Raw genomic sequence first — 14,049 nt, 5'->3', positions numbered from 1 at the left:
AAATTGACAGGAAACTTTTTGAGAATGGGTTGGGCTTATGGTATGCAACAAATTTCAGAGCAAAGCCAGGCAGGTTACATCATCAAAGCAGTCCAGAGGGCTTCCATTTCTTCTGTTTTTACATAAACACAAACCATTTTCATTGCGGTAAGAGAAAACACAGTTAATCAAGAACATAAAATGGAAATGTGTGAATCAGCCATTCTATGCATGTTGGCCACCTCAGCCAGATCATTTATGATTGGAAACAGTGATCATTTTGTGTTTCTGAAAGAGGAAAAGAAGCAATAGCTGCTTTTATAGTGTGGAAGTGTGCGGGCAACATCATTCGTTGACAGTATTACTGTACACTAGTTTTTAACTTGTTGGATAATGTGGCTCATGGTGTGGGCTCTGGTAGTCATGTATATTTGTTTGAACCAAGGCAGTGATGTGGATAGATTTAGCAGGAATTGGGGAATTGTCTTTGCTTATTCACCATGTGGAGCAGATGAGAAAGGAATAGGCAAGAGAAGCACTGAGGGATGTCATAGTCAGGGTCAACACAGTGTGTCCACCCATATGGAAAACCTGGGAAACAGGGAAATGTCAGGGAATTCAATGAATAAGGGGGAAAACCTGGAAATGTCAGGGAATTCAGGAAAAAATCTGGAAATTCGTTCTTCTGCAAGATTAAATTGACATACCATATTTATCAGTGTAATAGAAACACATTTTTGAGTTTTTATAACATTAATCTAGGGCAGGAATAAATTGTAATGAAAAGTTACTAAAGTGTGATCTCGAATGTGAAGTAACCAATAATATCAATAGGTATATGATTGATCGATCGAATTTTCATTGTTTTGATCTGCTTACTATTGAATGTTCTGTGTTGTTGGGGAATGGCAAGCTTGATGAATTGGGCTTATATTGCGTTCTCAGTTTTTCTAATTGCTTAAATGCATGGCTTCCACAACAAAATATGCATATAGACAAAATTCCACAAACCAACGGATGACTCTGTTTGTTTACTATGTAATGACGTGTGCGATAGTTACTACCTCATAAAATGTAAAAACAGAGACAAAACACTGACTGAATGCAGAAAAGTGTGAAATTCTTTTAAACTTAATACTCATTCCAGTGCTCATGATTATTACTGTTATTAAGTGCACTGACGTAGGTAAGCGTTGTGTAAATGTGTAGTGCATCGCAACACCATTTGGCTTTGCCAGGTTGAGTTTCTAACCTATCTTTCGTGCGAGGGGTTTGGAAGTTTTGAGGCACGACTAGTAGCTTGTAATATCACATGTAATTTTGTAAACACAGAACAAGGTTTAAAATAGTGACATCACATTGTAAGATGAAGGTTGTTTGTTGGTTAAGAGATTTTGAGTTTGTGAAGTATGTTTGGATGTATTCGGTCTTGATCCAGCCAATCCCAAGTTGCCATTCATATCGATTTATATTGGTTGAGCGCAATTTCGAAACCTGGCTGACAATTGTATTGTCTACATCACCATGTGGGTAAGCTACCTCACTCCGTGTGTGTGGTATAGGTTTAATAGTGTTCAGTGTAGATGTAATTTTATTTATATCCGTGTGTTGGTTAGTATATAGTTAGTCTGTGTATCATACCTCAGTATAGTTTGTGAAAAACAAGTGGCAATAATGTGACTTGGCAAAAATTGGCACCGTGGTCTCAATCAGTCATATAGCATCCTTCCTATGCCAGTCATTAGTCGCAAATAATTTATTTCTTTTATTCTTAATAATAATGTACCTATTCTTGTTTTAGTGTTGAATATTGTTAGGAAGTGTGCATGCACTATCTTAGAAGGATTTGCGAATTTGTTTTCACTTGTGATTCGCATGTGATTTTCGTAGTACGGTATTACATTTAAGAGGGCTGTGTGCCGCAGTTACATTGCGTCAGCTGTTATCGAAGCAGTAGAGTGCTGGCAGCATAGATAAGGCAATGCTGATATGTTTTGCGAACTGTCAGTTTAGAAGAAAGCCATGCAGACTATAGGACTATTTAAAAGATTTTTAAATATCCTTATTTTACTTCTTTTTCCAGCTAACAATATTATCAAAGCCAAGGAAAACTTTGTTTAGTAATGATACTTTCAGAGAAACCCATACCTCAAGACAAATTTTCGGCATATTGCATAATATGTAAAACATTCTTTTCTCTTCGCAACATGGGGAAGCAGGCATTAAAAAGTCACATGGGAGTAAAGAAGCATGCCAGTAGTGTCAAGTTCAGTGAGTTCTCGTCATCCCTTTCAAGTTATTTTAAAAAGGAACATTCAAATAGTGAAGTAACAAAAGACTTAAACTCAGTAGATAATACCTGGCTGCGCACAAGTTTCCCTCTGTCTGCCACAGCTACCACAACGAACTCTATCACATATGACTCCACTTCTTCTTCTTCCTCTTCCATTAAAGAAGGTTCACCAGAGGTGAGATGTCTACAGAATTATCTTTCAAGAGAGCAAGTAACGGAAGCTGAGATTATATGTTGCATACATACTGTCATCCAACACCATTTTCTACGTGCCAGTGAAGCTAGTATACGTTTGTTTCCGGTAATGTTTCCAGACTCTGAAACAGCTTCGAAAGTTCAACTGCACAGAACAATCACTCATGGTTTAGCTCTCTATTTCCATAAACAAGTTCTTGAGATGGGTAGTAAGTGCACACATTTCACCGTTGGGTTTGACGAGTCACTGAATAAAGTTTCCTAGATGGGCCAAATGGATCTTGTAGTTCATTGTTTCAATCTTGATACTAATGAAGTATGCACTTCTTATTTTGATTCCATGTTTCTTGGTCATTCTACCTCCTCAGATCTGTTAAATGGTTTTTTGCAAGCACAGCAAGGAGTCTATCTAAAAAAACTTACATATTTCAGTGGATGGTCCAAAAATAAAAAGTTCTTTCAGGATTTTGTTAATTAATTAAATGATGATCTAGATGCTCCTATTTTGTTGAACATTGGATCTTGTGGCTTGCATACTGTGCACAATTCATATAAAATGGTGGTGAAAGAAACCCAGTGGAATATTGCAGAGTTTCTTCGTGCTCGTCACTTCTTGTTTTACTACGCTCCTGCACGTTGTGCTGATTATACACATTATTCCGGTTCAAACGTATTTCCTTTAAATATTGTGCTATAAGATGAAAATTTTCGAGCCATTCAACATGCTATAGATATCCTTCCTAATGTCAAAAAATATATGGAAGGAACAAATATGGACAAGAAAATCCCAAGCTGTAACAGCTTCAAAATAGTATCAACTTCAGATAAGCTTCTTAAGGCCAAGTTTTCATTTTTATTATTACTTGTTGGAGATTTGGAACCATTCCTAAAAATTTCAGACCGATCTTCCATTTGCATCACTCCTTTATGAATCATTGATGATAAATGTCATGCCAAGGTTTGTTAAGTCTGAGTCACTGCAGTTTTCAGAAAATGTCCTAAAACGAATTTAGACAGGAAAGGAAATCTTCTGTCTGCATCTAAAATTGACATAGGTTATGTTGCTAAAGCAGCACTTCATGGCACTCCTTGATTAAATGATAGAGATATATTAGTGTTTCACACAGATTGTCTAAGAGGAATGGTAGCTTTGTGCAGGAAGTTACTGGAAAGTTCACCGCTGGCATATCGTCATCATCTGCAGTTCCCAGCTGTTGGTCAGGTCTGCTCACTGCTGGCATATAAACTGACTAAATTAATTTCTTGTTTCGATCCAAGTGTAGCCAAGTAGCCTCTAGGCAGCAGACTGCTAAGGATAGGTTTATTTGCCTTTGTTGAAAACAAATGGATCTCGGGTAATGAAGCCGATCATGTACAAAGGAAGTTCACTTCTGTTTGTGAGAATGATGCTTTGAAAGAAGTGAAAACTTTGTATTCTGAAGAGGAGAGGTTAGATCATGTTTGGCTTTGCACTGTTTTTCCAACAGTAAATTTGAAAACAGAAAAGTTGGCTTCATTTCTCAAAATGATACTAATATTGTTTCATGGAAATGCTTCACTTGAACGTGGTTTCCTGTTAATAAAGAAATTATAGTAGAGAACATGCTACAAGTATCCCTTGTAGCACAAAGAATATATGATGCTATCCCAAACCCTGGTGGAATTGAAAAGGTCTCCATTAATAAGAACATGGTCCATGCTGCAAGGAGTGCTCATGCTTTGTATGTTCAAAATCTAAAGGAGAAACGTGAAGCATTGGAAGTAGAAGATTCTTTGCAAAAAAATAAGAGAAAGGCCTCTTTGTTGCTGAAAGAATTAGAAGAAAAGAAGCGGAGGGTGATGGCAGAAGCTCGACAGTTTTTGGTGGCTACAAAGAAATTTCTTCGCTGAAGCAGTAATGTCTTGATTTATAAATTTCATTTTTCCGTATTGATAGTTACCATTTGTCATAAAAGGAAAAGAAAGTTCCACCTGATCAATACTTTTTATTTACATGTAATGCAGATTATCACATGTCTAGGACCGGTTTCGACCTCTTAACAAGGTCATCCTCAGCTACATTAGAATCTTTGCATTTTCACCTTATGCCTCATAAAGATCTTATGACATACTCTATTGTTTAACAATATTATTAAAAATATTTTTTATACTCTTGCTAAAAAAATTTAAAACATTACATCATAACTGAAATTGTGACAAAACAAGCTTATATCTTAATATACACATGCAATTGTAGCGGAATGAATTCGTCTTTAACCTTATTGAGTGTAAATGTTTACCATAGGCGTTTTGCCTATTCAGTTGAAATAAGCCCCATTTTACAAATGTATAGTCATATTTGAGGGGAGCTTTGTTTATATTTGTGAATGTTATAGCAATGAGCTACCAGTAAAATATGCTAATTAAAGTTGTGTGTTGATAAAATGTTATATTACATGTTCACATTAAAATATTAAAGTATGATAATGTACTTAGTAGACTAAATTGCATGTTGACTTCAATAAAATTTTACATATTCACATTAAAATGTTATGAAGTGTGACTAATGTACTTTGTGACACTGAACCTTAAATGAAGAATATAAATGAAGAATTGTACATAACATTTGATCAGTATACAAATCCCAACTACAACATTAATGAAATATCTGAAAAAAACCAATATTTTGTTCAATAAGGTTATTCCTATCTTAAAGAATGACTACGTCAGACTAGTCAACAAACAACGTCATATAAAGGCTACAGTGCAGACAGCAAACTTGCCTGACTCCGCCCACACACACACTGAAACTTCCTCCCACTCGTCCCTCCGCCCCTCTCACAACAGACAACACCAGAACCATTAGTACGAGATACAATACACGACAGACAGCCAAGCAACTCACATCACAACCACCCCACAGCAGTAAGTAGATTATTTCAGAACTTATACTATATCACGTAAAGTTTCATTTCAACTAGAATTTTTAATTCAATTCATTCATTCCGACTTACAGATTTTGCCAACTTCCTAAAAAGGGAAAGGAACCACCAACATTTACAACATTCAGAGTGGGAAAGTTCCAGAACAACAGTCACATCAGACAGTTCAGAATATGTTCAAGTCAATTGAAAAGTGGTTGAGTCATACATAAAGTGTATAAGCATTGCATATTAAAGCTTGTAATTTGAATTTGCATTTATAAAATATAAGGAAGTGCTGTCACTTACTATTTGGACTTAAAAGCCATTCATATATAGCATATCTTACAATGTGTCAGATATCTAATGTTTTGTGTAAAAGGCAAATTTGTGCAGTATTTTAATGCAACAACATAATATAATGCAAGAACTAAGGCCAACAGCTATTTTAGACTTTCAGTGTCACAAAGTACATTAGTCACACTTCATAACATTTTAATGTGAATATGTAAAATTTTATTGAAGTCAACACGCAATTTAGTCTACTAAGTGCATTATCGTACTTTAATATTTTAATGTGAACATGTAATATAACATTTTATCAACACGCAATTTTAATTAGTATTTTTTACTGGTAGCTCATTGCTATAACATTCATGAATATAAACAAAGCTCCCCTCAAATATGACTATACATTTGTAAAATGGGGCTTGTTTCAACTGAATAGGCAAAACGCCTATGGTAAACATTTACACTCAATAAGGTCAAAGACGAATTCATTCCGCTATAATTGCATGTGCATATTAAGATATAAAAATGTTTTAAATTTTTTTAGCAAGAGTATGAAAAATATTTTTAATAATATTGTTAAACAATAGAGTATGTCATAATGATCTTTATGAGGCTTGAGGTGAAAATGCAAATAAGATTCTAATGTAGCTGAGGATGACCTTGTTAAGATGTCGAAGCCGGTCCTAGACATGTGATAATCTGCATTACATGTAAATAAAAAGTATTGATCAGGTGGAACTTTCTTTTCCTTTTATGACAATTGGTAATTATCAATACGGAAATGAAATTTATAAATCAAGATGTTAGCGCCAACCAGGCAAAGAGTTATGCGTATAAATATAGGAATATTAGAATCAAATTAATGAATACAACTAAGAATATTGCATTTTTAAAAGAATGCCTCGCCTATGACTTAACTCCAAAGTTTTTAAATAAATATAATAATAAACATAGAAACACTAAGCAAACATGTGATACCTTAAGAAAAACTAATAGAATTTGGATAAAAACTGAAATAAAATTTTTTAATCGTAAAAAACAGTTCTTGAACAACATACTATACTCTTTGCATTTGAAAGTATCCCAGGAACTACCATGTAGCTATTGGGATTACTTTCAACAGGTCACAAATGAGAAAATAGAACATCTGGCCATAAAAATGCAGAATACCCTAGATAAGAAATTAGAAACCTTAAAACGGACGCAGAAGGGAAAACACGTCACTCACTTCACAGAAACAAGTAACTCAACTCAGTCTATAAGAGACAAATTGCATCATTTTTACCCACCTGTAAAAAACCTCACGAATACAGTATTCAGCAAAGCAGAAAATGAAATATTAAGCAAAGGACCAAAACATAATTGGGGCAACACCTCAATACTATAGAACGTCACAACCGCTGTGACAGAAACAGAATTACCTATACAAAGAATTCCGCATGAAATACGGGAAGAAGTTAGGCACGATATTGTAAAAAAAACTTCCGCAATACATCAGAAAAATACAAGATAACATATCTAATAGTAATAAAGCGGACAAAGCGCACATTAAGAGTCTAAAAGAAAAAATCAAACAAGATAATCTCCTTGGAACAAAGGCCGATAAGGGAAATGCAACAGTTGTTATACAGTAAATAGAGATGTATACATTCAAAAAACAAAAGAATGTTTCAACAATAATACTTTTCACATTATACGTAAGGATCCCACAAATACAGTACAAAGAAACCTAAAAAAATTGCTCAAAAACACACTTTTTTTAGTAACAGAAATAGAAGCAAATAGTCTAATAACAATGAACCCCCAGTTACCGAGTGCAAAAGCTCTTCCCAAAATTCATAAAGAAAACACACCAATGAGAACCATAATAAATTACAGATCTAGCCCTACATATAATCTTTCCAAATATATTAAAAAATTTCTTAAAAACCATTACTCTTTTCAAGCTAATAAGAGCTTACGTAACTCAATAGATTTTTGTAACAAAACAAAGAACCTACAGTTAGAACATTATCACTCCATAGCTTCTTATGATATAACTAATATGTATTCAAATATCCCAGTGACAAAACCATAAATATAATTAGAACCAATCTCAAAACACACAGCAAGTTAAGTACTTTGGAAATCGATGAATTCATGATGTTACTCAAATTTGTAGTTAATAACAACTTTTTTTAGATTTCACGATACAATTTATCAACTAACAGGTTTACCGATGGGGTCACCTGCGTCTGGCATACTAGCGGATATATACATAGACTACTTAGAATATACTTCAATTTGCAAAACAAACTGAATATTTTTCTGGTGCAGATTTGTCGATGACGTCTCTCTCATTATCGACAATAGAACAACTAATGATAATGCAATATTGGATAAATTAAACGCCATAGACACATGTATACAATTCACTAAGGAATCTGAGAATAACTGTGAACTAAATTATCTAGATCTAACGATTATTATTCACGAAAAACATCTTACTTTCAAAATTTACCGCAAACCCACTCATACAATAAATACTATAAAAATGGATTCTTTCACCCTAATCCCCATAAAAAAGCAGCATACCAAAGCACGATTCATAGAACATTTAGTATACCGTTGTCAGAAACAGATCTCAACGATGAATTACAATTAATTCGTTAAATAGCCCGAAAAAATGGTTATAAAAAAGAAATGATTAATTCCATCATTCATAAGTTCAAACCAGGACCCAAAACTACACTGATGAAACCAAAACAACCTAAAAACGATTACACAACTTTCGCTTTTAATAATACGAGTATATATTCACTAACTAATATCCTTAATATAATATCTAATATAATATTAGAATAGCTTTTAAAACTACACATACTAATAGACAGGGGTAGAAGAAAATAGAAATAATTCAGTAGCCAGCCCCTTTTCATCAGGAGCCAGCACATTTTTCGCAAATATACATTATGAACACCACAGGTTAGACTAGGATAAAGCTACGTATTATTTTTGAAATGTGACCTTAAGTAGTATAGTCTCATTGCATATAAGAATGTAAATTTGTATTTTAAGATATACTAACCCAAATAATCACCAGTCACCTTCAAGGGCAGCATGTTTTAAAATTACACTACATGTGCCTGTTTGATTTCCCACCAGTAACATTCAACATGCTTAACAATGCAAACAAACCTTCAAAATCAGTGTAGGGTCTGTTTTTTTAGCATTCATTTTCTTGACGCACCTCGCTAAAAGTGCACATTCAGGATTTTTCATGAAACTTTCAGCCTTCTGCCGGCCCCGCAGTGTAGTGGTAGCGTGCCTGCCTCTTACCCGGAGGCCCCGGGTTCGATTCCCGGCCAGGTTACGGATTTTGACCTGGATCTGAGGGCTGGTTCGAGGTCCACTCAACCTACATGATTACAGTTGAGGAGCTATCTGACGGTGAGATGGCGACCCCGGTCAAGAAAACCAAGGATAACGGCCGAGAGGATTCGTCGTGCTAACCGCACGACACCTGATAATCTCCAGGCCTCCGGGCTGAGCAGCGGTCGCTTGGTAGGCCAAGGCACTTTGGGGCTGTTACGCCATTTTTTCAGCCTCCTAACATTTCGAGTGAGGATAGAATTTTTCGTTTGTTTTAAACATTTCCAGTTTAAATGGTCCTGAAAATCCGGATACACCTTTAGAATGTTTGTCGGCAATACTGCGAAAGTGAATGCATAATTTACACTTCGCAACTCTTTCTTCATAGCACAGCCACGGTAGTCATTCAAGCTACGATTCTCTGGTGTATCATTCTCATACTTCTCTGAATCAGTAACATTCAGCTTGCTTAACAATGTAACCAAACCTTCAATATCAGTGTAGGGTCTGTTATTTTTTGCAATATAATAAGGTGCCATGAACAATGCATTCATATGCTGTAACATTAGCATTCATTTTCTTTACGCACTTCGCTGAAAGTGCTGAAATTTCCGTTTGCCTGAAAATTGAAATTTCGACGTATTTTTGATGTTTGACCTATCATTGTCTTGAACACCATAAATTTCACGCTGGTCATTGTCGTCCTGAACTCTACAGTCGGCACTTCCATCAAGTGTTTTCTCACATTCACGCCCTTTTGTATCACTTTGTGTTATATTTACGGGCCCTACTTATGAAGAAATCTGAAAGAAGACACTGTTACTCACATCAGTCAATTTGTGCGGTTTTGTTCGTTTCATTTTGCCGATTTTCTCAAGTATAGTAAAATACACCAGCGGTAAATGGCTTCCGAGTTCGCGAGCTTCGATGTCTGATGCTCCGTTGCAAATTTTCCGTAAACGCACAGGAATAAACACAACCGTATTTATAAAGTGCAAACCGTTCAATACCAAGATGCTGTAATTAAATTAAAAGTATAAATATTGTTCAGTGAAAATACAAGAATTGATTAACACGTCATTCCATATGTTCTAAATGCAAAGAATGAATTCCACGGGAATTTATCAGCACTGCTTACGCGGCAATAGTTGAGGAACGGCTAATCACGGGAAGGATGGCGGTAATGTAGTGTTTGTGGAATTATTTCACTTAGTAGTTCTCTGCATTTCTCCACAACTCTGGTCTGATCTTTGTACTCGGCTACCGATAGCTGATCATCTGTAATGGAACTCTATGTGTTACGATATGTCCAACACTTGTTGGACGAGTTGCACCGATATCTCCCAAGACCGCTAGGCAGCTCCCGCGCAGAACTGAAACGTCCAGTTCCAAGGTACGAAGAGCAATTACAGAATTCAAGACTACCAGAAGCACAGAAAATGTTTATTGCACATATTAGAATATATGAGCTTCGTCGCCATAAGACCTATCTGTGTCGGTGCGACGTAAAGCCCCTAGCAAAAAAAAAAAGAATATATGAGCTACAGAAAACAACGTGAAACACCACACGCCTTGTTACTTTGTAAAGTGATGGGAACGTACATGTAAGGGAACTCCGGATTTCAAAAAGTAAATTTTCAAAACCGAATTTGAAAATTTAGGCGCCAGGTAAAAATTTTCAGGCGCCATGGCGACTGGGCGCCCGGTATTTTTCGACCCCTGCTAATAGACATAACATATATAATACCAAATCAGCCCACGATAACAACAAATATCTTCAGTCAGGAGTCTATCGGATGAATTGCAACAACTGTCTAACAAGTTATGTGGGACGTACTGGCAGAAATTTCACGATTAGTTATAATGAGCATGTTAATGCCAGCAAGCATAATCATTTTTCTGCAATAGGACAGCACATGCACGAGTACAGGCACAAATTCACGGATATAGGTAATGATTTGAAAATATTAAGTACAAAACCCAAAGGTCCTTTACTTAATATAAATGAAGAGTTGTACATAACATTTGATCAGTATACAAATCCCAACTACAACATAATGAAATATCTGAAAAAACAAATATTTTGTTCAATAAAATTATTCCTATCTTAAAGAATGACTACGTCAGACTAGTCAACAAACAACGTCATATACAGGCTACAGTGCAGACAGCAAACTGGCCTGACTTTGCCCACACACACGCTGAAACTTCCCCCACTCGTCCCTACGCCCCCCTCACAACAGACAACACCAGAACCATTAGTATGAGATACAATACGTGACAGACAGCCAAGCAACTCACATCACAACCACCCCACAGTAGTAAGTAGATTATTTCAGAACTTATACTATATCACGTAAAGTTTCATTTCAACTAGAATTTTTAATTCAATTCATTCATTCCGACTTACAGATTTTGCCAACTTCATAAGAAGGGAAAGGAACCACCAACATTTACGACATTCAGAGTTATATTTGTAAAATGGGGCTTATTTCAACTAAATAGGCAAAACGCCTATGGTAAACATTTACACTCAATAAGGTTAAAGACGAATTCATTCCGAAGCAGTAATGGTAATACATTTTTTTAAAAACTTAAAGTGAAACTTCCAAGTTTTGAAATTTAATATCCACATTAATTGCTCATTTATTTTTTTGGATGTTAAGTTTTAAAAATGTATTTTAATATTACTGATACTTCCTTCATAATTTTGTTTTTTGTCATTGTGTGTCAGGGAAAAAACTGATTTTTATGACTGGAAAACAGGGAAATGTCAGGGAATTTTAAAATCTGGATTTGGTGGATACCCTGCAACAGCAAGGGCAGGATGTGTTAATGGTGATTTCTACTTGAGTATTTAAAATGGAATTGTAGTATATGAGAAGGTAATGGGTAAATGTGTGGACGATATGGAAGCTAATAGGAATGTGAAGTATTTGTTTGACTTGTGATGCTATGGGGTTAGCAGTTGCTAAGTTAAGTGGGAATATAATAAACAATTTGGCATATCCTGACAATTTATCGCCGACTGTACTGAAAGCCTGCAGTCTACTACTTTGGAGCTTGAAAAGAGGTGCAGTAATGCCAGGTAGCAAGAATCTTAAGAACACTTGAGTCTTCTTCCACTTGTCCCACGCTTGCAGGGATTACGGGTGTGAATTGTGTCACACATGAGATTTTGGCCTCGGATGCCCTTCCTGATGCCAATCCTATGTGAAAGGAACGTAATCACTATTGCTTGATTCTGTGGTGGTTGCTAGTGTGGTGTGTTGCCTGAATTCGAAGGGGGAAGCATTGGGACTAACACAAACACCCTGTTCCCAAGTCAGAAGAATGAATCCGAAGACGATTAAAATACTCGACCCGGCCGGGAATCAAACCATTCAGCCAATGAGTCGGACCTTAAGAAAACTTGAGTGTGTGGAAATAACATATTCAGAGCAGGTGAATAGTTTCTAGTACTTGCGTTGTCTATGGATGGTGGTACAGTGAAATCGAATCTGGGTGTTGCCTTGGTAATGCGGTAAGCTCAGTGGTATTCTGTAAGAAAAATGTGATCTATCGGACATAAGTTTTCTGTATGTTGGTCTGTTTTCAGACCGACTTGGCTGTACGAGAGTTAGGTGGTCGTCGAGATTATTGATTTAAGAGGAAGTAGACCTGAGCAACCATCCTCTGTTAACACTGATCAGAAGGAAAATTGAAGAGGTCCGACACTGAAGAATGAAGGTATCAGGAAAGGGAAAGTCGTGAAAATGAGACTCCCTAGACCTCAGAAACCCAATACCATCGGAACTGGGAATGAACAAGAGTTGACGGATGGTAAGATAGGAAAGATGAAAGCAAGGCTGATACATGTGAGTGGAAGCAATGCCATACTGAACTGGGAAACCCATGGTTGCCAGTCCACGCTCCCAAGATGAAAGCACCTGGGACCACTTTTTGTCACCTTTATGACAGACAGGGAATACTGTGGATGTATTCTACTGCCCCCTGCATCAAACATGAAGTAGCAAGTAACAAACATGAAGTAGCAAGAATGATTTCTGGTCATTGTGTTTTTGCATATTATAACGCAGCACAAATATGAGTTATTGCTTAAATTTGTCCTGCAAACTCCATGTATGTGTATATATATATATATATGTCTACCCTTAGTCCCTTTTCCTAATATGCAATCTGGGGGTCCTGAAAATTCCATGTGATATGGAAAATTTTGATACATTTAGTTTATTATAGTCCACGATATTTAATTTACACTAAATACCCCTTTTCAACCTTTGAAATGTTGTTCATGGATGCTGTTTCTGCAGTACATGCTTGACTTAACTGCTAAAATAAAAGTTTAAGATTTTTCATTTTGGAAGTAGTTTATTTGTATAGGTATGATGATGTTACATTGTGACATTTGTGCTTACTCTGAAACTTTAAAAGCCTAAAACATCTGCTTATTTCAAAAGAAGAATATTGTTAATCATTAGGTGTTATGTTAATTTAAGTAGGTATTATATTGCTAATTAATGAAATATAATCCTTTTTTTCAGATGCAGTTAAATTTATAACATGAGACACAATGGGGAATAGTGAGAAGGGATCACAGGCACAAGGTAATGAACTCTTGTTTCTGTCAGTTTTGGACTAAATGTGTATAAGCTTAGTTTAAATTTACTCTTGATCAGTAACAAGAAATCCTGGGATTATGTGTTTTATTTCATTCTGGTAGATATGTGAGCTTTCTGTACTCTTCTAGTTACTGTATCTAGTTAACCTAATTCCAGAGGACATTTTCAGCATTATCTTTAGCTTCTTGTATATTTAGATGTATGGCCTTTTACCCCTCTTTGTAATTTACAGATTATCAGCTTTTTTCAGCATCTAGGGAAAATTTATATTATGGGTGTTTATTAAATGTGTTGTCTAGATGCTGTTCTAATACAGCAAATATCCTGTTGCTCAGATTATGTGAAACTAATAAAAAACATAAAGTAAGAAAACAAAATATTCTTGTACACACTTGTAAAATACACCAAATGAAAAGTC

General features: G+C 35.8%; 1 protein-coding gene across 1 annotated transcript in view; it reads left to right on the top strand.

Moving 5' to 3' along the window:
* The window catches only part of LOC136864483 (telomerase-binding protein EST1A), a 616,383-nt gene that overhangs the window by 18,226 nt on the left and 584,108 nt on the right, over nt 1–14,049 (top strand). The window contains exon 2 of the mRNA XM_067141513.2: nt 13,554–13,616. Coding sequence (XP_066997614.2) covers nt 13,583–13,616 — 34 coding nt within the window. The 5' untranslated portion in view covers nt 13,554–13,582. The remainder of the gene's footprint in view (nt 1–13,553; nt 13,617–14,049) is intronic.

The sequence above is a fragment of the Anabrus simplex genome, chromosome 2, assembly GCF_040414725.1.
Source record: "Anabrus simplex isolate iqAnaSimp1 chromosome 2, ASM4041472v1, whole genome shotgun sequence".
In the NCBI taxonomy this organism is placed as follows: domain Eukaryota; kingdom Metazoa; phylum Arthropoda; class Insecta; order Orthoptera; family Tettigoniidae; genus Anabrus; species Anabrus simplex.
This window is presented reverse-complemented; position numbering and strand designations above follow the sequence as displayed.